The 25,845-nt window shown below is 42.1% G+C and overlaps 1 protein-coding gene across 12 annotated transcripts in view; it reads left to right on the top strand.

Annotated features, from left to right (window-relative positions):
- LOC118379313 (uncharacterized) overlaps positions 1 to 24,680 on the top strand; it is a 75,616-nt gene extending 50,936 nt beyond the window's left edge. The window contains exons 7-9 of one of the 12 annotated variants that reach the window (XM_052468505.1): positions 23,394 to 23,507; positions 24,469 to 24,547; positions 24,633 to 24,680. In XM_052468505.1, the coding sequence (XP_052324465.1) occupies positions 23,394 to 23,507; positions 24,469 to 24,536 (182 nt within the window). In that variant the 3' untranslated portion in view covers positions 24,537 to 24,547; positions 24,633 to 24,680. Of the gene's footprint in view, positions 1 to 23,393; positions 23,508 to 24,465; positions 24,548 to 24,587 lie in introns of all 12 variants that reach the window. The other 11 variants (XM_052468498.1, XM_052468506.1, XM_052468497.1 and 8 more) reach the window with 11 other exon arrangements.
- Positions 24,681 to 25,845: the final 1,165 nt, after the last annotated feature.

The following is a 25,845-nucleotide window of genomic DNA, read 5'->3' as shown; positions in this document are numbered from 1 at the left end:
TGTATTAACAGACCTTTACTAGTCCTGTATTAACAGACCTTTACTAGTCCTGTATTAACAGACCTTACTAGTCCTGTATTAGCAGACCAGGCCTTTACTAGTCCTGTATTAACAGACCTTTACTAGTCCTGTATTAACAGACCTTTACTAGTCCTGTATTAACAGACCTTTACTAGTCCTGTATTAACAGACCTTTACTAGTCCTGTATTAACAGACCTTTACTAGTCCTGTATTAACAGACCTTTACTAGTCCTGTATTAACAGACCTTTACTAGTCCTGTATTAACAGGCCTTTACTAGTCCTGTATTAACAGACCTTTACTAGTCCTGTATTAACAGGCCTTTACTAGTCCTGTATTAACAGACCTTTACTAGTCCTGTATTAACAGACCTTACTAGTCCTGTATTAACAGACCTTTACTAGTCCTGTATTAACAGGCCTTTACTAGTCCTGTATTAACAGACCTTTACTAGTCCTGTATTAACAGGCCTTTACTAGTCCTGTATTAACAGGCCTTTACTAGTCCTGTATTAACAGACCTTTACTAGTCCTGTATTAACAGACCTTTACTAGTCCTGTATTAACAGGCCTTTACTAGTCCTGTATTAACAGGCCTTTACTAGTCCTGTATTAACAGACCTTTACTAGTCCTGTATTAACAGAGTCCTGTATTAACAGACCTTTACTAGTCCTGTATTAACAGACATTTACTAGTCCTGTATTAACAGACCTTTACTAGTCCTGTATTAACAGACCTTTACTAGTCCTGTATTAACAGACCTTTACTAGTCCTGTATTAACAGACCTTTACTAGTCCTGTATTAACAGACCTTTACTAGTCCTGTATTAACAGACCTTTACTAGTCCTGTATTAACAGACCTTTACTAGTCCTGTATTAACAGACCTTTACTAGTCCTGTATTAACAGACCTTTACTAGTCCTGTATTAACAGACCTTTACTAGTCCTGTATTAACAGGCCTTTACTAGTCCTGTATTAACAGACCTTTACTAGTCCTGTATTAACAGACCTTTACTAGTCCTGTATTAACAGACCTTTACTAGTCCTGTATTAACAGACCTTTACTAGTCCTGTATTAACAGGCCTTTACTAGTCCTGTATTAACAGACCTTTACTAGTCCTGTATTAACAGGCCTTTACTAGTCCTGTATTAACAGGCCTTTACTAGTCCTGTATTAACAGCCTTTACTAGTCCTGTATTAACAGGCCTTTACTAGTCCTGTATTAACAGACCTTTACTAGTCCTGTATTAACAGGCCTTTACTAGTCCTGTATTAACAGGCCTTTACTAGTCCTGTATTAACAGGCCTTTACTAGTCCTGTATTACTAGTCCTGTATTAACAGGCCTTTACTAGTCCTGTATTAACAGACCTTTACTAGTCCTGTATTAACAGGCCTTTACTAGTCCTGTATTAACAGGCCTTTACTAGTCCTGTATTAACAGACCTTTACTAGTCCTGTATTAACAGACCTTTACTAGTCCTGTATTAACAGGCCTTTACTAGTCCTGTATTAACAGGCCTTTACTAGTCCTGTATTAACAGACCTTTACTAGTCCTGTATTAACAGACCTTTACTAGTCCTGTATTAACAGACCTTTACTAGTCCTGTATTAACAGGCCTTTACTAGTCCTGTATTAACAGACCTTTACTAGTCCTGTATTAACAGGCCTTTACTAGTCCTGTATTAACAGGCCTTTACTAGTCCTGTATTAACAGGCCTTTACTAGTCCTGTATTAACAGGCCTTTACTAGTCCTGTATTAACAGGCCTTTACTAGTCCTGTATTAACAGGCCTTTACTAGTCCTGTATTAACAGGCCTTTACTAGTCCTGTATTAACAGACCTTTACTAGTCCTGTATTAACAGACCTTTACTAGTCCTGTATTAACAGGCCTTTACTAGTCCTGTATTAACAGACCTTTACTAGTCCTGTATTAACAGACCTTTACTAGTCCTGTATTAGCAGGCCTTTACTAGTCCTGTATTAACAGACCTTTACTAGTCCTGTATTAACAGACCTTTACTAGTCCTGTATTAACAGACCTTTACTAGTCCTGTATTAACAGACCTTTACTAGTCCTGTATTAACAGACCTTTACTAGTCCTGTATTAACAGGCCTTTACTAGTCCTGTATTAACAGGCCTTTACTAGTCCTGTATTAACAGGCCTTTACTAGTCCTGTATTAACAGGCCTTTACTAGTCCTGTATTAACAGGCCTTTACTAGTCCTGTATTAACAGGCCTTTACTAGTCCTGTATTAACAGACCTTTACTAGTCCTGTATTAACAGGCCTTTACTAGTCCTGTATTAACAGGCCTTTACTAGTCCTGTATTAACAGACCTTTACTAGTCCTGTATTAACAGACCTTTACTAGTCCTGTATTAACAGGCCTTTACTAGTCCTGTATTAACAGGCCTTTACTAGTCCTGTATTAACAGGCCTTTACTAGTCCTGTATTAACAGGCCTTTACTAGTCCTGTATTAACAGACCTTTACTAGTCCTGTATTAACAGGCCTTTACTAGTCCTGTATTAACAGGCCTTTACTAGTCCTGTATTAACAGACCTTTACTAGTCCTGTATTAACAGGCCTTTACTAGTCCTGTATTAACAGACCTTTACTAGTCCTGTATTAACAGGCCTTTACTAGTCCTGTATTAACAGACCTTTACTAGTCCTGTATTAACAGACCTTTACTAGTCCTGTATTAACAGACCTTTACTAGTCCTGTATTAACAGACCTTTACTAGTCCTGTATTAACAGGCCTTTACTAGTCCTGTATTAACAGACCTTTACTAGTCCTGTATTAACAGACCTTTACTAGTCCTGTATTAACAGACCTTTACTAGTCCTGTATTAACAGACCTTTACTAGTCCTGTATTAACAGACCTTTACTAGTCCTGTATTAACAGACCTTTACTAGTCCTGTATTAACAGACCTTTACTAGTCCTGTATTTACAGTCCTGTATTTTACTAGTCCTGTATTAACAGGCCTTTACTAGTCCTGTATTAACAGACCTTTACTAGTCCTGTATTAACAGACCTTTACTAGTCCTGTATTAACAGACCTTTACTAGTCCTGTATTAACACTACCTTTACTAGTCCTGTATTAACAGACCTTTACTAGTCCTGTATTAACAGACCTTTACTAGTCCTGTATTAACAGACCTTTACTAGTCCTGTATTAACAGACCTTTACTAGTCCTGTATTAACAGACCTTTACTAGTCCTGTATTAACAGACCTTTACTAGTCCTGTATTAACAGACCTTTACTAGTCCTGTATTAACAGGCCTTTACTAGTCCTGTATTAACAGACCTTTACTAGTCCTGTATTAACAGACCTTTACTAGTCCTGTATTAACAGACCTTTACTAGTCCTGTATTAACAGACCTTTACTAGTCCCTGTATTAACAGGCCTTTACTAGTCCTGTATTAACAGACCTTTACTAGTCCTGTATTAACAGACCTTTACTAGTCCTGTATTAACAGGCCTTTACTAGTCCTGTATTAGCAGGCCTTTACTAGTCCTGTATTAACAGGCCTTTACTAGTCCTGTATTAACAGGCCTTTACTACTAGTCCTGTATTAACAGACCTTTACTAGTCCTGTATTAGCAGGCCTTTACTAGTCCTGTATGAACAGACCTTACTAGTCCTGTATTAACAGGCCTTTACTAGTCCTGTATTAACAGGCCTTTACTAGTCCTGTATTAACAGGCCTTTACTAGTCCTGTATTAACAGACCTTTACTAGTCCTGTATTAACAGACCTTTACTAGTCCTGTATTAACAGACCTTTACTAGTCCTGTATTAACAGGCCTTTACTAGTCCTGTATTAACAGGCCTTTACTAGTCCTGTATTAACAGGCCTTTACTAGTCCTGTATTAACAGACCTTTACTAGTCCTGTATTAACAGACCTTTACTAGTCCTGTATTAACAGACCTTTACTAGTCCTGTATTAACAGACCTTTACTAGTCCTGTATTAACAGACCTTTACTAGTCCTGTATTAACAGGCCTTTACTAGTCCTGTATTAACAGACCTTTACTAGTCCTGTATTAACAGACCTTTACTAGTCCTGTATTAACAGACCTTTACTAGTCCTGTATTAACAGACCTTTACTAGTCCTGTATTAACAGACCTTTACTAGTCCTGTATTAACAGACCTTTACTAGTCCTGTACCAGGCCTTTACTAGTCCTGTATTAACAGACCTTTACTAGTCCTGTATTAACAGGCCTTTACTAGTCCTGTATTAACAGACCTTTACTAGTCCTGTATTAACAGGCCTTTACTAGTCCTGTATTAACAGACCTTTACTAGTCCTGTATTAACAGACCTTTACTAGTCCTGTATTAACAGGCCTTTACTAGTCCTGTATTAACAGACCTTTACTAGTCCTGTATTAACAGACCTTTACTAGTCCTGTATTAGTCCTGTATTAACAGGCCTTTACTAGTCCTGTATTAACAGGCCTTTACTAGTCCTGTATTAACAGGCCTTTACTAGTCCTGTATTAACAGGCCTTTACTAGTCCTGTATTAACAGACCTTTACTAGTCCTGTATTAACAGGCCTTTACTAGTCCTGTATTAACAGCCTTTACTAGTCCTGTATTAACAGACCTTTACTAGTCCTGTATTAACAGGCCTTTACTAGTCCTTATTAACAGGCCTTTACTAGTCCTGTATTAACAGGCCTTTACTAGTCCTGTATTAACAGACCTTTACTAGTCCTGTATTAACAGACCTTTACTAGTCCTGTATTAACAGGCCTTTACTAGTCCTGTATTAACAGACCTTTACTAGTCCTGTATTAACAGACCTTTACTAGTCCTGTATTAGCAGGCCTTTACTAGTCCTGTATTAACAGACCTTTACTAGTCCTGTATTAACAGACCTTTACTAGTCCTGTATTAACAGACCTTTACTAGTCCTGTATTAACAGGCCTTTACTAGTCCTGTATTAACAGACCTTTACTAGTCCTGTATTAACAGACCTTTACTAGTCCTGTATTAGCAGGCCTTTACTAGTCCTGTATTAACAGACCTTTACTAGTCCTGTATTAACAGACCTTTACTAGTCCTGTATTAACAGACCTTTACTAGTCCTGTATTAACAGACCTTTACTAGTCCTGTATTAACAGGCCTTTACTAGTCCTGTATTAACAGACCTTTACTAGTCCTGTATTAACAGACCTTTACTAGTCCTGTATTAACAGACCTTTACTAGTCCTGTATTAACAGACCTTTACTAGTCCTGTATTAACAGACCTTTACTAGTCCTGTATTAACAGACCTTTACTAGTCCTGTATTAACAGGCCTTTACTAGTCCTTCCCCGTAGCAGGCCTTTATAGTCCTGTATTAACAGACCTTTACTAGTCCTGTATTAACAGACCTTTACTAGTCCTGTATTAACAGACCTTTACATCCTGTATTAACAGACCTTTACTAGTCCTGTATTAACAGGCCTTTACTAGTCCTGTATTAACAGGCCTTTACTAGTCCTGTATTAACAGACATTTACTAGTCCCATTAACAAACCTTACTAGTCCTGTATTAACAGACCTTTACTAGTCCTGTATTAACAAACCTTTACTAGTCCTGTATTAACAGACCTTTACTAGTCCTGTATTAACAGACCTTGTATTAACAAACCTTTACTAGTCCTGTATTAACAGACCTTTACTAGTCCTGTATTAACAGACCTTTACTAGTCCTGTATTAACAGGCCTTTACTAGTCCTGTATTAACAGGCCTTTACTAGTCCTGTATTAACATTACTAGTCCTGTATTAACAGACCTTTACTAGTCCTGTATTAACAGACCTTTACTAGTCCTGTATTAACAGACCTTTACTAGTCCTGTGTTGTAGCAGCAACAAAACCTTTACTAGTCCTGCATTATCAGCCTTTACTAGTCCTGTGCCAAGAGACCTGTCATCTCCCGTCTTTACTGTTCCTGTCTGGCTGGGCTTGCCTGTGCCATTAAAACACCATGGAACAGCCCAGAACTGGTGTTAATTAACAAGTTCTCAATTAGACTCAGTCCTGGGTTCCAGTTGCAACTGAACAGCAAACCATGGTGCTTTTGTAAACAACCTCTCCCCAGTGCTTGTATGTACTGACATGTAACAGAGACATGTTTTTGTAAACAACCTCTCCCTGTGACTCCCTACCACTGACATGTAACAGAGTCAACATGTTTTTGCTACGGTGGAACAACCTCTCCCCCGTGACTTGTATGTACTGACCATGTAACACCTGAACATCTTTACTAGTCCTGAATACCTAGGACTAGTCCTGTATAACAACCTCCCCCGTGACTTTATGTACTGACATGTAACAGAGACATGTTTTCCACTGGATGTCATAAGGTGATTAACACCAATTTGTAAGTCGCCTGTATTACAGAGCGTTTGCTGACTTAAATGTAAATGTAAATGTACTAGTCCTGTATTAACAGAGACACTAGTTTTGTATTAACAACTTTACTCCCCTGTGACTTGTCAGACCTTTACTAGTCCTGTATTACACAGACATTTTTCCTGTATTAACAGACCTCTTGACTTGTATGTACTGACATGTAACAGGCATTTTTTGTAAACAGACCTTTCCTAGTGACTTGTATGTACTGACCTTTACTAGACCTGTTTTGTAAACAACCTCTCCCCGTGACTTGTATGTACTGACATGTAACAGAGACATGTTTTTGTAAACAACCTCTCCCCCGTGACTTGTATGTACTGACATGTAACAGAGACATGTTTTTGTAAACAACCTCTCCCCTGTGACTTGTATGTACTGACATGTAACAGAGACATGTTTTTGTAAACAACCTCTCCCCCGTGACTTGTATGTACTGACATGTAACAGAGACATGTTTTTGTAAACAACCTCTCCCCCGTGACTTGTATGTACTGACATGTAACAGAGACATGTTTTTGTAAACAACCTCTCCCCTGTGACTTGTATGTACTGACATGTGTTTTTTAAAAATGTAAATGTAAAGTCAACCTTTCTCGGACCCCAGTAAGACTAGCTGTCATTGACTAATGGAGGATTTTAATAAATCAGGACTCCCCAGTTTTTCCATGTAGGCTACATTTGAGCCAATCACATGTTTTTTAAAGGGGCCAACCTCACCATCCATTTGACTTGTATGCATCCACTGATTCATGAAGAATGACTTATGGTTTTTGTAAACAACCTCCCCTGGCAGAACCTAAAATATAATGACATGTAAAACAGAGACAACAGTTTTTATAAACAACATCATGATCCCCTGTGACTCCATGTAAGTGGACATGTAACAGAGACATGTTTTTACCGAATCAGGTGTGGAGGACACGGTTTCCAACTGCTGATTGCAACTAATGGCCTCTGAACAATGTTTTACAAGTCAGAGCCAGAGGACTAATGGGAAAACAAAGGTCTAATCCCGTGAAATGTAATGATTGTTATGCACAGTAAAATAAAGATGCTGAAGACGTTGGTTTTAGTAATCATTCCCCCTGCAATATGTAAACATCAACAGGAGACATGTTTGTTGTAGGGCAACACCCAATTAGTTCCTAACATGTCAACAGGTAAGTAAACTGAGAATCCTGTAAATAAACATTGAGTTACAAGTTGTAAAAAAAAAAAAAAAAGTTTAATAAATCGTTGTTACAATAGTCAGAGACAAATGTGACACTTAAGATAAAACTGGTCTCTGATTTGAAGCAAGTAAAGCAAATGTAGCAAGCTAGCAGAAACATGCTAAACAAGTTAGTGAGCCAAGAAATGTAGCAAGCTAGCAGAAACATGCTAAACAAGTTCAAGTGAGCCAAGAAATGTAGCAAGCTAGCAGAAACATGTAACAAGTTAAAGTGAGCCAAGTTTTTAGCAAGCTAGCAGAAACATGCTAAACAAGTTCAAGTGAGCCAAGAAATGTAGCAAGCTAACAGAAACATGCTAAACAAGTTCCCAAGTGAGCCAAGAAATGTAGCAAGCTAGCAGAAACAGAAACATGTTTTTGTGAGCCAAGCATTTAGCAACCTCCCATATACACATTTAGAATTAATAAAAATAGAGCTAGCTGTCAAACAGACAAGTTATTTAACATTTGCGTCATAGAAATGTCAGGTTGAATAGCTATATGAACTTACAGACGGACAGTTTTGCTAAGCTGAATCATAAAACACAGGGACAGTTTTCTTCAAATCAGTAGACAAGTTACATCTTAGAAACACATTTATCTGTAAACAATGGCCACCACATTGACTTTTGACCCAATTCTATTTCAGAGAGTCTCAATTCAAACCTCTGCCATGTTTATGAAGTGTGCATCATAGAACAAAAAAGAAAGTCTATGGGTGCAGTCTATCACAAACCAGGTTCCCCGTTAGAATCAAAAGGTAACTAGACTTTCTAAACACAGGTTTGTTCCATCACAAACCAGGTTCCCCGTTAGAATTGTAGGTAACTAGACTGTTCTAAACACAGGTTTTTCCATCACAAACCAGGTTCCCCGTTAGAACTAACTAGTATCAATCTGCACCCATTCAAGACCGTTGACATATGGGGAAGTTTAGGAATGGCGTGATGGAGGTTAGAGTTGAAGTTAAAATGCATTAAGGCAAATAGGAACGTTAGGGTAACAAGGATACAGTGTTTGGAAGTAGTGGAATGCAACTAATACCTTAAAATGTCAGTGATTTTCAGTTGAACTGTAATCATAATCAGAGGACATGTTTCCCCAGTAGTTGATTACTTTGCCTTGTAGCCAACTACTGGGACACCTTTCAACAAAAGCAGTGGCCCAATCAGACCTCTCCCCCAATCAGACCTGCCCAATTCTCACATTAAACATGTTTAGTAGACATTAACATGTCACCTAAAATAATCTGTTCTCACAATTTGTGATTTATGACACTTCAGATTTACCCCCCCCTCCCCAAACACAAAGTAATTTGGATGTAGAACTACTTTTTCAAAGTAACTAAGTCAGTTTAACTTCTTCCAGTGTGAAATAATTGGTAATCTTGGTAAACAACCTCTCCCCCGTGATTGTGGTCTGACATGTAACAGAGAACATTTTTGTTACAACATGAAAGTAGTGCCAGGTGAGTGACAAATTGTAGACAAAACATGCCAACAGAGACCATGTTTTGGTAAGGGTAGCAACCTGGAAGTGACTTGTAGGTACAGGAGTAGCACATGTTACAGACATGCATTTTTGCCAAACAGCATATGCTCTCCCGTGACTAGCATATGTTACTGGCTCCTATCATTTGCTACGCAGAGACACATAAAAACAACCTTCCCCCGTGACCAGGTGTATGCACTGACATGTCTGGCAGACATATCATGTTTGGATGACGGATCACCAACAACCTCAGCAAGATCTCCCGGGGGTGACTTGTTATGTACTGACATGTAACAGAGACATGTTTGTGTCCTCCTCCCATGTGCTAAGAACTTGGCGTATGCAACACCCTGACATCAACTAACACAGAGACATGTTCATTTTCTACAACATCTCCCCGTGTGACTTGTACCCTGCCTCACACAGGAACAGCGCAGGTCCTAATCCAGGCACTTGTCATCTCCCGTGACTGATTACTGCAACTGCTGTTGGCTGGGCTCCCTGCCTGTGCCATTAAACTACAACTCATCCAGTGACGCGCAGCCCGTCTGGTGTTCAACAGAGACATGTTCTTCACGTCACCCCGCTCCTCCCGCTCTCTCCACTGGCTTCCAGTTGTACTCGCATCCGCTACAAGACCATGGTGCTTGCCCTACGGAGCTGTGAGGGGAACGGCACCTCAGTACCTCCAGGCTCTGATCAGGCCCTACACCCAAACAAGGGCACTGCGTTCATCCACCTCTGGCCTGCTCGCCTCCCTACCACTGAGGAAGTACAGTTCCCCTCAGCCCAGTCAAAACTGTTCGCTGCTCTGGCCCCCAATGGTGGAACAAACTCCTCACGACGCCAGGACAGTTTTGTCAAACCATATGACACCTGTACCCCACCTGACAGGAATACCTAGGATATGTTTAAGTAAACAACCTTCTCACCCCCAACAAGATTTAGATATGTGGCTGTTCCACATGTCATAAGGTGTATGCACATTTGTTTTGGATAACAACCTCTGCCCGTGACTTAAATGTAAAATGTAAATGGCTAACAGAGACATGCTTTGGCTACAGGGTAGCATATGTTATGGCTACAGGGTAGCATATGCTATGGTACAGGGTAGATATGTTATGGCTACAGGGAGCATGTTTTTGTAAACAACCTCTACAGGGTAGCATATGTATGGCTACAGGGAGCATATGCTATGGCTACATGTAGCATATGTTAAAGGGGTCATATGTTATGGCTACAGGGCAGCATATGTATGGCTACAGGGTGACATATGTTATGGCTAAGGGTATATGTTATGGCTAAGTCTTAGCATATGCTCTTTCCAGTTTAGCCATGCTATGGCTACAGGGTAGCAGATGTTATTTTACAGGGCAGCATATGCTATGGCTCCATTTTAGCATATGTTATGGCATACAGGGCAGCATATGTTATGCATCCACATTCTTAGCATACTTATGGTCTTAGGGTAGCATATGCTATGGCACAACCCAAAATATAATGGCAAAAGTAAAACATGCTATGGCCAACAGTTAAAATTATATGGCTACATACATATGATCCACCTAGCATATGTTATGGAATCAGTGGTTCCTATGCGATGGCTACAGGCAGAATATCCCTATGGTTACAGGGTAGCATATTTATGGTACAGGGAGCATATGTTTCAACAGGGCTGGCATATGCTATGGCCTACAGGGAACATATGTTATGGCTACAAGTCAGAGCCAGAGGACTAATGGGAAAACAAGGGTAGCATATGTTATGGCTACAGGGTAGAAAATGGTACAGGGTAGATATGCTATGGCTACAGGGTAGCATATGCTATGGCTACAGGGTAGCATATGTTATGGCTACAGGGTAGCATATGCAATAGCAAACAGCATATGTTATGGCTACAGGGTAGCATATGTTATGGCTACAGGGCAGAATGCTATGGCTACAGGGTAGCATATCCTAACCAACAGGGCAGTTTTATGGAGAATCAGGGTAAATAAACATTGAGTTACAGTTGTAAAAAAAATGTTTACATAAATATGCTATGGCTACAGGGTAGCATATGTTATGGCTACAGATAAAATGGATCTACCTAGATTATGCTATGGCTACAGGGTAGCATATGTATGGCAAGCTAGCATAAACATGCTAAACAGGGTTCATAGTGAGCCACAGGGTAGCATTTTATGGCTACAGGGAGCATATGCGATGCTACAGGGTAAATGTTATGGCTACAGGGTAGCATATGCTATGGCTACAGGGTAGCAATGTTATGGCAGGTGGCAATGCTATGGCTACAGGGTAGCATATGTTATGGCTACAGGAGCATATGTTATGCTAGTTCAAGTGGCCAAGAAATATGCTATGGCTACATGCTAGCATATGTTATGGCCAAGGGTAGCATATGCTATGGAAACATGGTAGCATATGTTAAAGTACAGGGTAGCATTTATGGCTACAGGGCAGCATATGTTATGGCTACAGGGTAGCATATGTATGGCAAGTGAGCCAAGCATTTGCAACCTCTACATATACACATTTATGGCTACAGGGTAAAGCATATGCTATGGTCATGGTAGCATAAGTTATTTAGCATATTTGGCTACATAGAAATGGTCAGGGTAGAATATGCTATATACAGGGCATATGAACTTACATATGGGACAGGGAGCATATGTTATGGCTACAGGTAGAATCATGCTATGGCTACAGGGAATGTTATGGCTACAAGCATATGCATGGACAGGGTAGCATATGTTATGGACAGGGACATATGTTATGGCAAACAGGGAGCAATGTTACATAGCATATGCTATTGACAGGGTAGCACATTTATGGCTACAGGGAGCATATGCAATGGCCACAGGGTAGCATGTTTATGGCTACAGGGTAGCATATGTTATGGCACAAAAAAGCATATGTTATGGCTACAGGGTAGCATATGCTATGGCTACAGGGTAGCATATCAAATGGCTACAGGGTAGCATATGCTATGGCTACAGGGTAGCATATGTTTATCACAAACCAGGTTCTACAGGGTAGCAATGCAAATGGCTACATCTAGCTATGTTAAACACAGGTTTGTTGCCATCACAAACATATGCTATGGCTACAGGGTAGCAATCAAATGGCTAACTAGACTTGCTAAACACAGGTTTGTTCCATCACAAACCAGGTTATGGCTACAGGTTAGGATAATCAAAAGGTAACTAGACACAGTTTGTTCCATCACAAGCATGCTATGGCTACAGGTTAGCATAATGGCTACAGGGTAGAATATGTTATGGAGCATATGGGGAAGTTTAGGAATGGCGTGATGGAGGTTAGAGTTGAAGTTAAAATGCATTAAGGCAAATAGGAACGTTATGGGTAACAGGATACAGTGTTATGGCTACAGGCAGTAGCATATGGAATGGGTACAGGGTAGCATATGCTAAAAGGGTCATATGTTTTACAGGGTAGCAATCATAATCAGGGAGCATATGTTTCCCCAGGGCTGATTACTTTGCCAGGGTAGCATATGCTACTAGGCTACACTCTTAACAAAAGCAGATGGCCCAATCAGAATATGCCTATTCTACATTAAACATGTTATAGCTACAGGGTAGCATATCATGGCTACAAATAGCATATGTTATCACAATTTGTGATTATGACACTTCAGGGTAGCATATGTTAAACACAAAGTAATTTGGATGTACAGAGAACTACTTTTTCAAAGGTAACTAAGTCAGTTTAACATATGCTTCCAGTGTGAAATGTTTGGTAATGGTGTATGCATAATTTGGCTACAGGGTAGCATATGTTAGGCTACAAGGTAAATGACTTAAATGTAAGGGTAGCATATGTTTGCCAACAGGGCAAAGCATGTGGTGGTCTGGAAAGCATATGTTAGGAACATTTAAAAGTTACAGACATGCAATGTAGTGCCAGGTGAGCATATAGCAAATTACATGGTGGCAAAACATAAAAAGGGGCCATATGTTAGGACCAGGGTAGCATATGCTATGGCTACAGGTAGCATATGCTATGGCTACAGGGTAGCATATTTTATGGCTACAGGTAGCATATGTTATGGCTACAGGGTAGCATATGCTATGGCAACAGGGTAGCATATGCTATGGCTACAGGGTAGCATATGTTATGGCTACAGGGTAGCATATGCTATGGCTACAGGGCAGCATATGTTATGGCTACAGGGCAGCATATGCGATGGCTACAGGGCAGCATATGCTATGGCTACAGGGTAGCATATGTTATGGCTACAGGGTAGCATATGCTATGGCTACAGGGTAGCATATGCTATGGCTACAGGGTAGCATATGTTATGGCTACAGGGCATATGCTATGGCTACAGGGTAGCATATTTTATGGCTACAGGGTAGCATATGCTATGGCTGGGGTAGCATATGTTATGGCTACAGGGTAGCATATGTTATGGCTACATGGTAGCATATGTTATGGCTACAGGGTAGCATATTTTATGGCTACAGGGTAGCATATGTTATGGCTACAGGGTAGCATATGCTATGGCTACAGGGTAGCATATGTTATGGCTACAGGGCAGAATATGTTATGGCTACAGGGTAGCATATGTTATGGCTACAGGGTAGCATATGTTATGGCTACAGGGTAGCATATGCTATGGCTACAGGGTAGCATATGTTATGGCTACATGGTGGCATTTTATGGCTACAGGGTAGCATATGTTATGGCTACAGGGTAGCATATGCTATGGCTACAGGGTAGCATATGCTATGGCTACAGGGTAGCATATTTTATGGCTACAGGGGGTAGCATATGTTATGGCTACAGGGTAGCATATGCTATGGCAACAGGGTAGCATATGCTATGGCTACAGGTAGCATATGTTATGGCTACAGGGTAGCATATGCTATGGCTACAGGGTAGCATATGTTATGGCTACAGGTAGCATATGTTATGGCTACAGGGTAGCATATGCTATGGTTACAGGGTAGCATATGCTATGGCTACAGGGTAGCATATGTTATGGCTACAGGGTAGCATATTTTATGGCTACAGGGTAGCATATGTTATGGCTACAGGGTAGCATATGCTATGGCTACAGGGTAGCATATGTTATTATATGGCTACAGGGTAGCATATGTTATGGCTACAGGGTAGCATATGTTATGGCTACAGGGTAGCATATGCTATGGCTACAGGGTAGCATATGTTATGGCTACAGGGTAGCATATGCTATGGCTACAGGGTAGCATATGTTATGGCTACAGGGTAGCATATTTTATGGCTACAGGGTAGCATATGTTATGGCTACAGGGTAGAATATGCTATGGTTACAGGGTAGCATATGCTATGGCTACAGGGTAGCATATGTTATGTCTACAGGGTAGCATATGCTATGGCTACAGGGTAGCATATGTTATGGCTACAGGGTAGCATATTTTATGGCTACAGGGTAGCATATGTTATGGCTACAGGGTAGCATATTTTATGGCTACAGGGTAGCATATTTTATGGCTACAGGGTAGCATATGTTATGGCTACAGGGTAGCATATGTTATGGCTACAGGGTAGCATATGCTATGGCTACAGGGTAGCATATTTTATGGCTACAGGGTAGCATATGCTATGGCTACAGGGCAGAATATGCTATGGCTACAGGGTAGCATATGTTATGGCTACAGGGTAGCATATGTTATGGCTACAGGGTAGCATATGTTATGGCTACAGGGTAGCATATGTTATGGCCACAGGGTATGTTATGGCTACAGGGTAGCATATGCTATGGCTACAGGGTAGCATATGTTATGGCTACAGGGTAGCATATGTTATGGCTACAGGGTAGCATATGCTATGGCTACAGGGTAGCATATGTTATGGCTACAGGGTAGCATATGCTATGGCTACAGGGTAGCATATGTTATGGCCACAGGGCAGCATATGCTATGGCTACAGGGTAGCATATGCTATGGCTACAGGGTAGCATATGTTATGGCTACAGGGTGCATATTTTATGGCTACAGGGTAGCATATGTTATGGCTACAGGGTAGCATATGCTATGGCTACAGGGTAGCATATGCTATGGCTACAGGGTAGCATATGTTATGGCCACAGGGTAGCATATGCTATGGCTACAGGGTAGCATATGTTATGGCTACAGGGTAGCATATCACGATGGCTACAGGGTAGCATATGCTATGGTTACAGGGTAGAATATGCTATGGCTACAGGGTAGCATATGTTATGGCTACAGGGTAGCATGTGCTATGGCTACAGGGTAGAATATGTTATGGCTACAGGGTAGCATATGTTATGGCTACAGGGTAGCATATGCTATGGCTACAGGGTAGCATATGCTATGGCTACAGGGTAGCATATGCTATGGCTACAGGGTAGAATATGTTATGGCTACAGGGTAGCATATGTTATGGCTACAGGGTAGCATATGTTATGGCTACAGGGTAGCATATTTTATGGCTACAGGGTAGCATATTTTATGGCTACAGGGTAGCATATGCTATGGCTACAGGGTAGCATATGCTATGGCTACAGGGTAGCATATGTTATGGCTACAGGGTAGCATATGCTATGGCTACAGGGTAGCATATTTTATGGCTACAGGGTAGCATATGCTATGGCTACAGGGTAGAATATGCTATGGCTACAGGGTAGCATATGTTATGGCTACAGGGGCAGCATATGATGCTACAGGGTAGAATATGCTATGGCTACAGGGTAGCATATGTTATGGCTACAGGGTAGCATATGTTATGGCTACAGGGCAGCACATGGTAGGCACTTACATATCCCAGGTACAGGGAGCATAGCTTCCCACAGGCCTCAGCAATCAAAACTACATAGCATAACGTGGCACAGGAAGGAGCATCTGCTTATAAAGGGAATATGTTAAGGAACGTTGATTAGTGAGTGGGAACAGGTGTGGAGGCATATGTTATGGTACAGGGTAGCATATGTTAGCTAGGGTAGCCTGTTAGGTACTGGGGTGGAAGCATATGTTAGAGTGGACCACAACACTTATGTTGTCAAGCAGGATAGCATGGGCACATCTCATGGCTCAGGGAGCATATGTTTGTGAGTACTATGTTTTGCTTGGTGTGTATGTTAGTACAATCTACATCTATGTAATAGCATATGTTAGTGTCAACAGGGTGCATTTTTTGTTTTAACAAAAGTAAGTTAAACGTAATATAGCTACAGAGAATATGCTATAACTCAGGGTAGCATATGTTATGACAGGGACATATGCTATGGCTGTAGCATATGTTATGGACCCAAAAAATGCTAGAGGGTGCTACAGGGTAAGCATATTGGCTACAGGGTAGCATATGCTATGGCTACATTTTAGAATATTTTATGGCTACAGGGTAGCATATGCGATGGTACAGGGTGGCATATTTATGTCATAGGGGGTTATGGCTACAAATATGTTATGGCTACAGGGTAGCATATGTTATACAGGGTAGCAATGATGGAAAGCATATATGGCTACAAGGTAGCATATGTTATGGCTACATGCAGCTTAGTTCAACTGTTATACCCATATGCATGGCCCATAGCATATTGTTTTACTAGCATTGTTTGTACAGGGTAATATGTTATGGTAAATGTAGCATATCAATTAAGGGTAAAATTTTATGGGGGTAGCATAAAAGTTAGCATATTTTTGCTAATGTTACATAAGATGGGGAAAACAGGCTAGTATTCTTGATATGTTATGGCTACAGGGTAGCATATGTTTGGCACATGGTAGCATATCAAGTTATGGGTCCAGAGTAACAGCATCATTTTTATGGCCACAGGCAGCTATATGATGGACTACAGGGTAGCAAGCTATGGCAAGATTAGCATATGTCATGGCAAACAGGGCAGCATGTTATAGCTACAGGGTGCATGGTCAGTCCCTACAGCTATAGCATATGATGGTCAGTCCCTGCAGCTATAGCCTGATGGTACATGGTGGCATTTTTATGGCCACATAGCCTGATGGTCAGTCCCTGCAGCTATAGCCTGATGGCTACAGGGCAGCATATATGGCCACAGTGGTCAGTCCCACTGCATGGCTATAGCCTGATGGTCAGTCCATATGCTAGCTACAGGATAGCATATGTTATGGTCAGGGTCATATGTTAGCTACAGGGTAGCATATGATGGTCAGGGCAGCTATAGCCTGATGGTTACAGTAGCATATGCAGCTATAGCCTGATGGTCAGTGGTGGCATTTTTAGCCTGAGGGTAGCATATGTTATCCCTGCAGGTAGAATATGTTATGGCTCAGGGCAGAATATATGTTATGGTCAGTAGCATATGTTAGCTACAGGGTAGCCTGCTATGGTCAGGGTCATATGCAGCTACAGGGTAGCCTGATGGTCAGTCCCTGCATGGCTATAGCATATTTTATGGTCAGAGCAGCTATAGCCTGATGGTCAGGGTCCCTGTTAGCTATAGCATATGATGGTCAGTCCAGCTGCGATATGTTATGGCCCCAGGGTAGCCTGATGGTCAGTAGCATATGTTAGCTACAATAGCCTGATGGTCAGGGCCCTGCAGCCATAGCCTGATGGTCAGTCCCTATGCAGCTATAGCCTATGTTATGGTACAGGGCAGCCATATGCCTATGGCTCAGGCAGTAGCATATGTTATGGTCAGTCATATGTTATGGCTATAGCATTTTTGATGGCTACAGGGTAGCATATGCTATGGCTACAGGGTAGCATATTTGATGGTCAGTCCCTGCATATGCTATGGCTGCAGCCATGGCTTTATCTATGAATTTGGTGTTACATATTTCTCCATGGAGTATGTTATTAAAACATTTTATGGCTACAGGGTAGCATAATGGCCAGGGTAGCAAATGCTTTAATTGCTGCGGTTAGAATATGTTATACAGGGTGATGGTGTGACAGGGTGATATGTTATGGCTCTCATATCTCTCTGGGTGTTTTAGTGCTACATGCTCTCACCTTTTATGAACAAAGCCAAGGTGAGTCCCATAGCATTCTTCTCACACCAGTAGACAACATGAAGAGCACACCAGGGCAGAACATGTTAAGACTACAGGGTAGCATACTATGAAGACTAGCACCATTAGACAACATGTTAAGACTCACAGCCAGTTATGACAACAGGGTAGCATATGTTATGGCTACACCAGTAGCATACTATGGACAGGGGCATATGCTATGGCCAGTAGCATATGAAGACGCTACACCAGTAGCGATATGCTATGGACGCACATATGTTAGACGACATGCATATGTTATGGCTACAGGACGACATATGTATGGCGACATGGGTAGCATATGTAGACTACATGGTGGCATTTTTATGGCTACAGGGTAGCATATGTTATGGCTACAGGGTGAATATGTTATGGCTCACCAGTAGAATACATGTTAAGACTCACAGGGTAGCATATGTTATGGCTACAGGGTAGCATATGCTATGGCTACACACCAGTAGGCTACATGGTGAATGGCTCACACATATGTTAGACAACATGAAGACTGCACACCAGGGTAGCATACATGAAGAGCATTTATCACACTGGGGTAGAATACATGAAGGCGCACATGGCCAGGGTAGCAACATGAAGACTCACACCAGTAGACAACATGAATGATGGCACACCAGTAGACATATGATGACTCACACCAGTAGACATATGCATGAAGAGCATATGTTATGGCAACAGTAGCATATGCTATGGCTACACACCAGTTAGACAGGGACATGAAGACAGGGTGGCATATGTTAGGCTACATGAATATGCTACTACAGGGTAGCGACATGAAGATGCACACCAGGGTAGAATGGCTACAGGGTAGCATATTTTATGGCACACAGGGTAGAAGATGTCATGGCACCAGGGTAGCATATTTTATGGAAGAAGCATATGCCATGGTAGAGAATATGTTAAGACTACACAGCATGCTAGGCTACATGGAAGACTGTTACTACAGGGCAGACACATTTGAAGACTACACAGCCATGTTAGCTACAGGGTAGCATGAATGACTCACAGCATATGCTATGGCCACAGGGTAGCATATGTTAAGACTCACACCAGTAGCATATGAAGCTCACCAGTAGAGCATATGCTAGACTACAGGGTAGCATACATGCTAAGACTCACAGGGTAGCATATGTTATGGTACAGGGAAGATATGCTATGGCCAGGGAGCATATGCTAAGACTCACACCAGTAGACGACAGGGTGAGAATATGCTATGGCCCAGTAGAGCACATGAAGCACTTACATCCCAGTAGATGAGCTTGAAGCCTCACCAATCAAAAGTATACTAACGTGTGAAGACTCACACCATAAAGGACATGAAAGGACGCTGCACCAGTAGACGACATGAAGAGGGAACCAGTAGTCTGGTGTACATGAAGACTCACACCAGTTAGAGTGCTATGATCTTTCACAACACAGTAGCAGGACATGAAGCACATCACACCAGTAGAATTCTTTGAAGTACTGTGTGTTTGCTTGCACCAGTAAATCTACATCTATGAATACGCACACCAGTAGTCAACAACTGTTTTTGTTTTAACAAAAGTAGTTAAACTCAATATAGAGACCAACTTAACCAGTAGCCTACATGACAGACAGGCTCTTACAATGGTGTACTTTGTCCTTGGACCCAAAAAGATGTAGGGAGGGTTGAATTATCAACCAGTAGGCGACATGATAGGGGTCCTCTGGGATTGGAACATTTTAAAATTAATGACATACATGTCTAATGACTTCAAAAATAGGCTATAACTGATAATGGACTCATGAGCTTAGTTCAACTGAAGAATCAGAGCCCATAATATTGTTTTACATTGTTTGTTTGTAAACGAGTAAATGTCAACAATCAATTAATCAAATTATTGGGGAAAAAAGTTAGACTCACACCAAGTTACGAAGATGGGGAAAACAAGCTGCCCTTGAAGTATTCTTGATATGTTGTCAAAAGACTCACACCAGAGTAACGCTGAGACTCCACCGTGTTTTGTTTGAGACGACATGAAGACTCACACCAGATTAGTCAGATGAAGACTCAGATCATTTGATCTCATGGATGGTCAGTCCCTGCAGCTATAGCCTGATGGTCAGTCCCTGCAGCTATAGCCTGATGGTCAGTCCCTGCAGTAGCCATGATGGTCAGTCCCTGCAGCTATAGCCTGATGGTCAGTCCCAGCAGCTATAGCCATGATGGTCAGTCCCTGCAGCTATAGCCTGATGGTCAGTCCCTGCAGCTATAGCCTGATGGTCAGTCCCTGCAGCATAGCCTGATGGTCAGTCCCTGCAGCTTAGCCTGATGGTCAGTCCCTTCAGCTATAGCCTGATGGTCAGTCCCCAGCTATAGCATGATGGTCAGTCCCTGCAGCTATAGCCTGATGGTCAGTCCCTGCAGCTATAGCCTGATGGTCAGTCACTGCAGCTATAGCCTGATGGTCAGTCCCTGCAGCTATAGCCTGATGGTCAGTCCCATGCAGCTATAGCCTGATGGTCAGTCCCCAGCCATGGCTTTATCTATGAATTTGAGGTGTTACATTTCTCCATCCCCGAGTTGTTAATTAAAACATTTTTGATGTTTTTCAAACCCGGATTGCCCTTTAATTGCTGCGGTTAGGGTGTTATGTGATGGTGTGACGTGATGGGTTTCTCTCTCACTCTCTCTCTCTGTGTGTGTTTTAGTGCTGAGTGCTCACCTGCTATGAACAAAGCCAAGGTGAGACATTCTTCTCTCCACACCAGTAGACAACATGAAGACGCACACCATTAGACAACATGAAGACTCACACCAGTAGACAACATGAAGACGCACACCATTAGACAACATGAAGACGCACACCATTAGACAACATGAAGACGCACACCAGTAGACAACATGAAGACGCACACCAGTAGACAACATGAAGACGCACACCATTAGACAACATGAAGACGCACACCAGTAGACAACATGAAGACTACATGAAGACTCACACCAGTAGACAACATGAAGACGCACACCAGTAGACCACATGAAGACGCACACCAGTAGCATTTCCTATTTACTTCTAGACATAGTTTTTTCTCCCTCTCATGAAGACACAAAGACATTTGGTCACTAAAAATACATCTAAAATACTATTGAATTGTATTTATCAGAATACATTGAAGACTGACTATAACATGATCAGTTAAACAATTGAGTATAAATAACATTTAAGTGCATTAGTGAGCTCACATGTAGTTACTCAATGTGTTCAGTTAGTATTTATGGTTTGATTAATGATAATAACTGGTTTGTGTGTTGTAAAGTTTGTTTGTGTTTCATTGATGCTTATTTTCTCTGTTTGTCCAGAGCCGCCCAGAGCTGTTTTAACTCTGCAGCCTAAACGGACACCGACGGGGATATACCAAGGAGAGACCGTCACTCTCCGGTGTGACATACAGGACGACGGAGTCACTGACTGGGAGTACCGGTGGTACAGAGATCTCAACGGCCTCGTTTCCTCCTCTAGTCAGAATGAATACAGTCTCGGTCCTGTTGAACCGTCTCATAATGGTGTCTACAGCTGTATGGGAGTACGGAGGAGTAACTCCCAGAGGTCCAGCATCAGTGACGACATCACACTAACCGTGTCATGTGAGTGTGTATGTCTGCGTTGTTGAGAGCGAGAAGTGGTGAGGTAATATTAGATGTAGTGTCAGAACATGAGAATGGCTTCATAAAGTGACTTCAATATGAATGTTTGGTGACTATTCAAGTTTAAAATAATAAATAAAAAACTGTGAAAACAGATCACTGAGGTACAAATAATCTCCCCTCCACTTCAGGGATGGTTTCTCCTCACCTGACCATGTCTCCTTCATGGTGGGCGAATGCTGGAGACTCAGTAACGCTGAACTGTGAGGTTGGAGATTCGTACACAGGCTGGAGGTTCTCCTGGTACAAGGCTGTACCCTACAGGGAAGGGTTCCCCTCTTATCCAGACAAGGACTTCTTTCCAGAGCTGCTTCCGGACAGTGACGGAGGGCTGGAGGCTCCTACTCTCTCAGCCTGGTTGGTCTGAGTCACAGAGAGAGATATGTGTGTAGAGCTGAGAGAGGAGACCCAGTCTATTACACACACTTCAGTGATCTCCAGTTTCTCTGGGTAGAAGGTGAGTCACTCTTTCTCTGTGTCACAGTCTGCACCCTGACCTCAGTCTCATCTCTCTTTCTTTCTCTCTCTCTTTCTCTCTGTCTCTCTTTCTCTCTCTCTTTCTTTTTTCTCTCTGTTCTCTCTCTCTTTTTCTCTTCTCTCTCTCTCTCTCTCTCTGTTCTTTCTCTCTCTGTATTTTGTGTGTTTCAGGTCAGTCTCCTTCAGCCTCTCTGACTGTCAGTCCCAACAGAGTTCAGTTTTTTTACAATGAGTCTGTCTCGCTGGGCTGTGCTGTGCAGGGGGACTCTAATAGATGGAGAGTGAAGAGGTACTTACGATGGGAAGAACCCAAAGTATTGGAGTGTCCTACTGACTGGGGATCAGTGACAGGATCCACATGCATCTTCACAACTACAGATGTCTGGTCAGACACTGGCGTGTACTGGTGCGAGTCTGAGTCGGGAGAGTACAGTAATGCCGTCAACATCACAGTGACCCTTAGTAAGTCTAACCCTTTAATAAGATGAATTATAACCCAGCATCCACCAATGATATGATGACGAGTTGTTTCTTCAGTCTGATAGACTGTAACTGTACTGTACTGTGATTGGTGCTGTACAGAGGGTGGGCCCTGGAAAGCCCTGCCCTTCCTGTGACTGGGGGAGATTCTGTGACTCTACGCTGCAGATATCAGGAGTCCCCATCAAACCTCAGTGCCGAGTTTCATAAATGGATGGACAATGGCTACCTCACTAAGACTGAGCTAACAGGAGAGATGACCATCCCTGCAGCAACACAGTCAGATGAAGGATGGTACCGGTGTAAACAACTAGACCAGGGAGAATCACATGGGAGCTGGATGTCTGTGAGAGGTGAAAAATAAATGCACCTTTCAGTGTTTATGTTATTTCTAAGGGGTGTGTGTGTCTGTCTGTATACACAATGTGTCAGTTTGTATGACCAGTAGATCTCAATTCCTCTCCATCTCTTCCTCAATCTCCATCTCTCACTCTCCATCTCTCGCTCTCCATCCTCTCACGCTCCATCTGTCTCTCTCTCTCCTCCATCCATCCATGTCTCTCTCTCTCTCTCCATCTCCAGCTCCAGACCCAGTGTGGTCCATCTCTTTGCTCATTCTGCTGTGTAGTTTACTGGTGGTTTCTATCTTCCTGCTGGTGACCATTGCACTGGTGGTGAAATGCTGTAAGGCTAAAGGTAAGTCCCCCTAACCAGTACAGAGGTATCCCTGTACCCACAGCGTACAGGAGGTATCCCTGCAGCCCAGTCAGCGTGAAGGATGGTATCCCCTGTACCAGGGAGAATCACATGGGAGCTGGATGTCTGTGAGAGGTGAAAATCCCTGTACCCACAGCGTACAGAGGTATCCTGTACACCACCCGTACAAGAGGTAGTCCATCCCTCACGCTCCATCTGTCCCCCTCCATCCATCTGAGGTATCCCTGTACCCACAGCGCACAGAGGTATCCCCTGTACCCACAGCGTACAGAGGTATCCCTGTACCCACAGCAGAGGTATCCCCTGTACCCACAGGTACAGAGGTATCCCTGTACCCACAGCGTACAGAGGTATCCCCTGTACCCACAGGCGTACAGAGGTATCCTGTACCCACAGCGTACAGAGGTATCCCCTGTACCCACAGCGTACAGGGGTATCCCTGTACCCACAGCGTACAGAGGTATCCCCTGTACCCACAGCGTACAGGGGGTATCCCTGTACCCCACGTGCAGGGGTACCCCCCTGTACCCACACAGGGGTACCCACAGCGTACAGAGGGTATCCCCCACAGCGTACAGGGGTGCCCACAGCGAGGGGTATCCCCTGTACCCACAGCGTACAGAGGTATCCCCTGTACCCACAGAAACTCCATCTCAGGCTGCTTTAATTATTGTCTAAAACTTAACTACGCCACGTGTAGTAGTTACTATGTTGAACGGATTATTGATATTTGAGTCATTTAGCAGACGCTCTTATCCGGCGACTTACAGGAGCAATTAGTGTTAAGTGTCTTGCTCAAAGTGACATCGACATATTTTTCATCAAATTGGCTCATGGATTTGTTTTGGGCCCAACGCTCTTAAACACTAGACGACTACTTCATATCTGTTACCTGGGTCCATACCATTCATTCCTCATGGTTTATTTCTGTGTTCAGCAGCTCGATCAAGAGACAAGAGAAATGAGAGAAACACCACTGACCAAGTCATCAGTATTGAATTACCATGAGAGATTGGGGGCTGACCAAGTCATCAGTATTGAATTACCATGAGAGATTGGGGGCTGACCAAGTCATCAGTATTGAATTACCATGAGAGATTGGGGGGGCTGACCAAGTCATCAGTATTGAATTACCATGAGAGATTGGGGGGGCTGACTAAGTGATTTGAAATGAAGGGTAGACACAGTAGGGCTAGGTGCCAGCATTCGTACCCACGCAGCATGGGAATACGCTATGATGGTAACCAGGAAGATGGTAACCAGGAAGAATTCAAGAAGACCACTGTACTCCCTCGCCCTTGTAGGTTTTCAACTTTTGTCTTTTTTTTAATGGGCAAAAACTAAATAAAATGCATCTGGTAGAAGTATATTCATCCACAACCACATTTATTTTACATTTTAAATAATCTTAAATGCGTTTTTGTGAATTTGATGAGATTGGCTTGAGACCCATTCAGTACACATGGACATGATTGGACAGTAAAGGGGAAGTTACTTTCACACTGGATTGGTTCTGTGCCACAAAGCCACCCTCAGCCACACAACACCTTTTCTATTATTTTTAGTCATTTTATTTTTTCTTATTTTTAAATATAATTGATTGGTTTCTTTTACTAAATATTCAGGCTGTAGGTCTTTCCATGATACTATAACATAGGCCTGCAAAACTGTAAAATGTTGTAAAAATCTGTCTTTAAATATCAGTCTAAATGGATTGGCAACTTTTCCTGGTTTTAATGTACGTTTGTTTTAGTGACAGGAGCTGTGGAATTTAATGTTAAATAGAAATCCTTTTATTTGATTTTGTCAATAAAATATATTTTCAGTCTGACTTTGCTTGACTGTCACATGAGAGGAACTTGTATACTATTGTTAGGTACTGATAAGATTGTAAAATCGTATAGTGTTCAGTTGGCTGAAATGTTTTAGTCTGTCTATTGCACATTGGCGTGTGAACAACGATTCATGTTGATAAGTATTATTTATGTTACGATTCCTCTTTGTTCCACTGAGAGACTGACACGTTAAAGTCCTTCTTGGAATCTTTCTACAACTATATTAGTCATGCAGTAGAGGTCAGTATTGCCCGATACTTTATCTAACTCTCATGAGACGCCTAAACTAACCAAAAGAGGGTGTGTTAACAGTTTGGGGTCGCGTGGGTTACGGGGAGGGGTTGGTTAATACGCCGATAAATTACAATATCCATCTGGACCTTTGCCACCTAGGAGATTGAGTGATTGGACCTTCTGAAATAGTACTTGAGCACCCCTGGCCTAGCCCAATAATGGACTAGAGGAGCCTAATGTTACTCCAT

The sequence above is a fragment of the Oncorhynchus keta genome, chromosome 18 (assembly GCF_023373465.1).
Source record: "Oncorhynchus keta strain PuntledgeMale-10-30-2019 chromosome 18, Oket_V2, whole genome shotgun sequence".
NCBI classification, from domain to species: domain Eukaryota; kingdom Metazoa; phylum Chordata; class Actinopteri; order Salmoniformes; family Salmonidae; genus Oncorhynchus; species Oncorhynchus keta.
The sequence above is the reverse complement of the archived record's forward strand: the minus strand, read 5'-3'. Positions and strand labels throughout refer to the sequence as shown.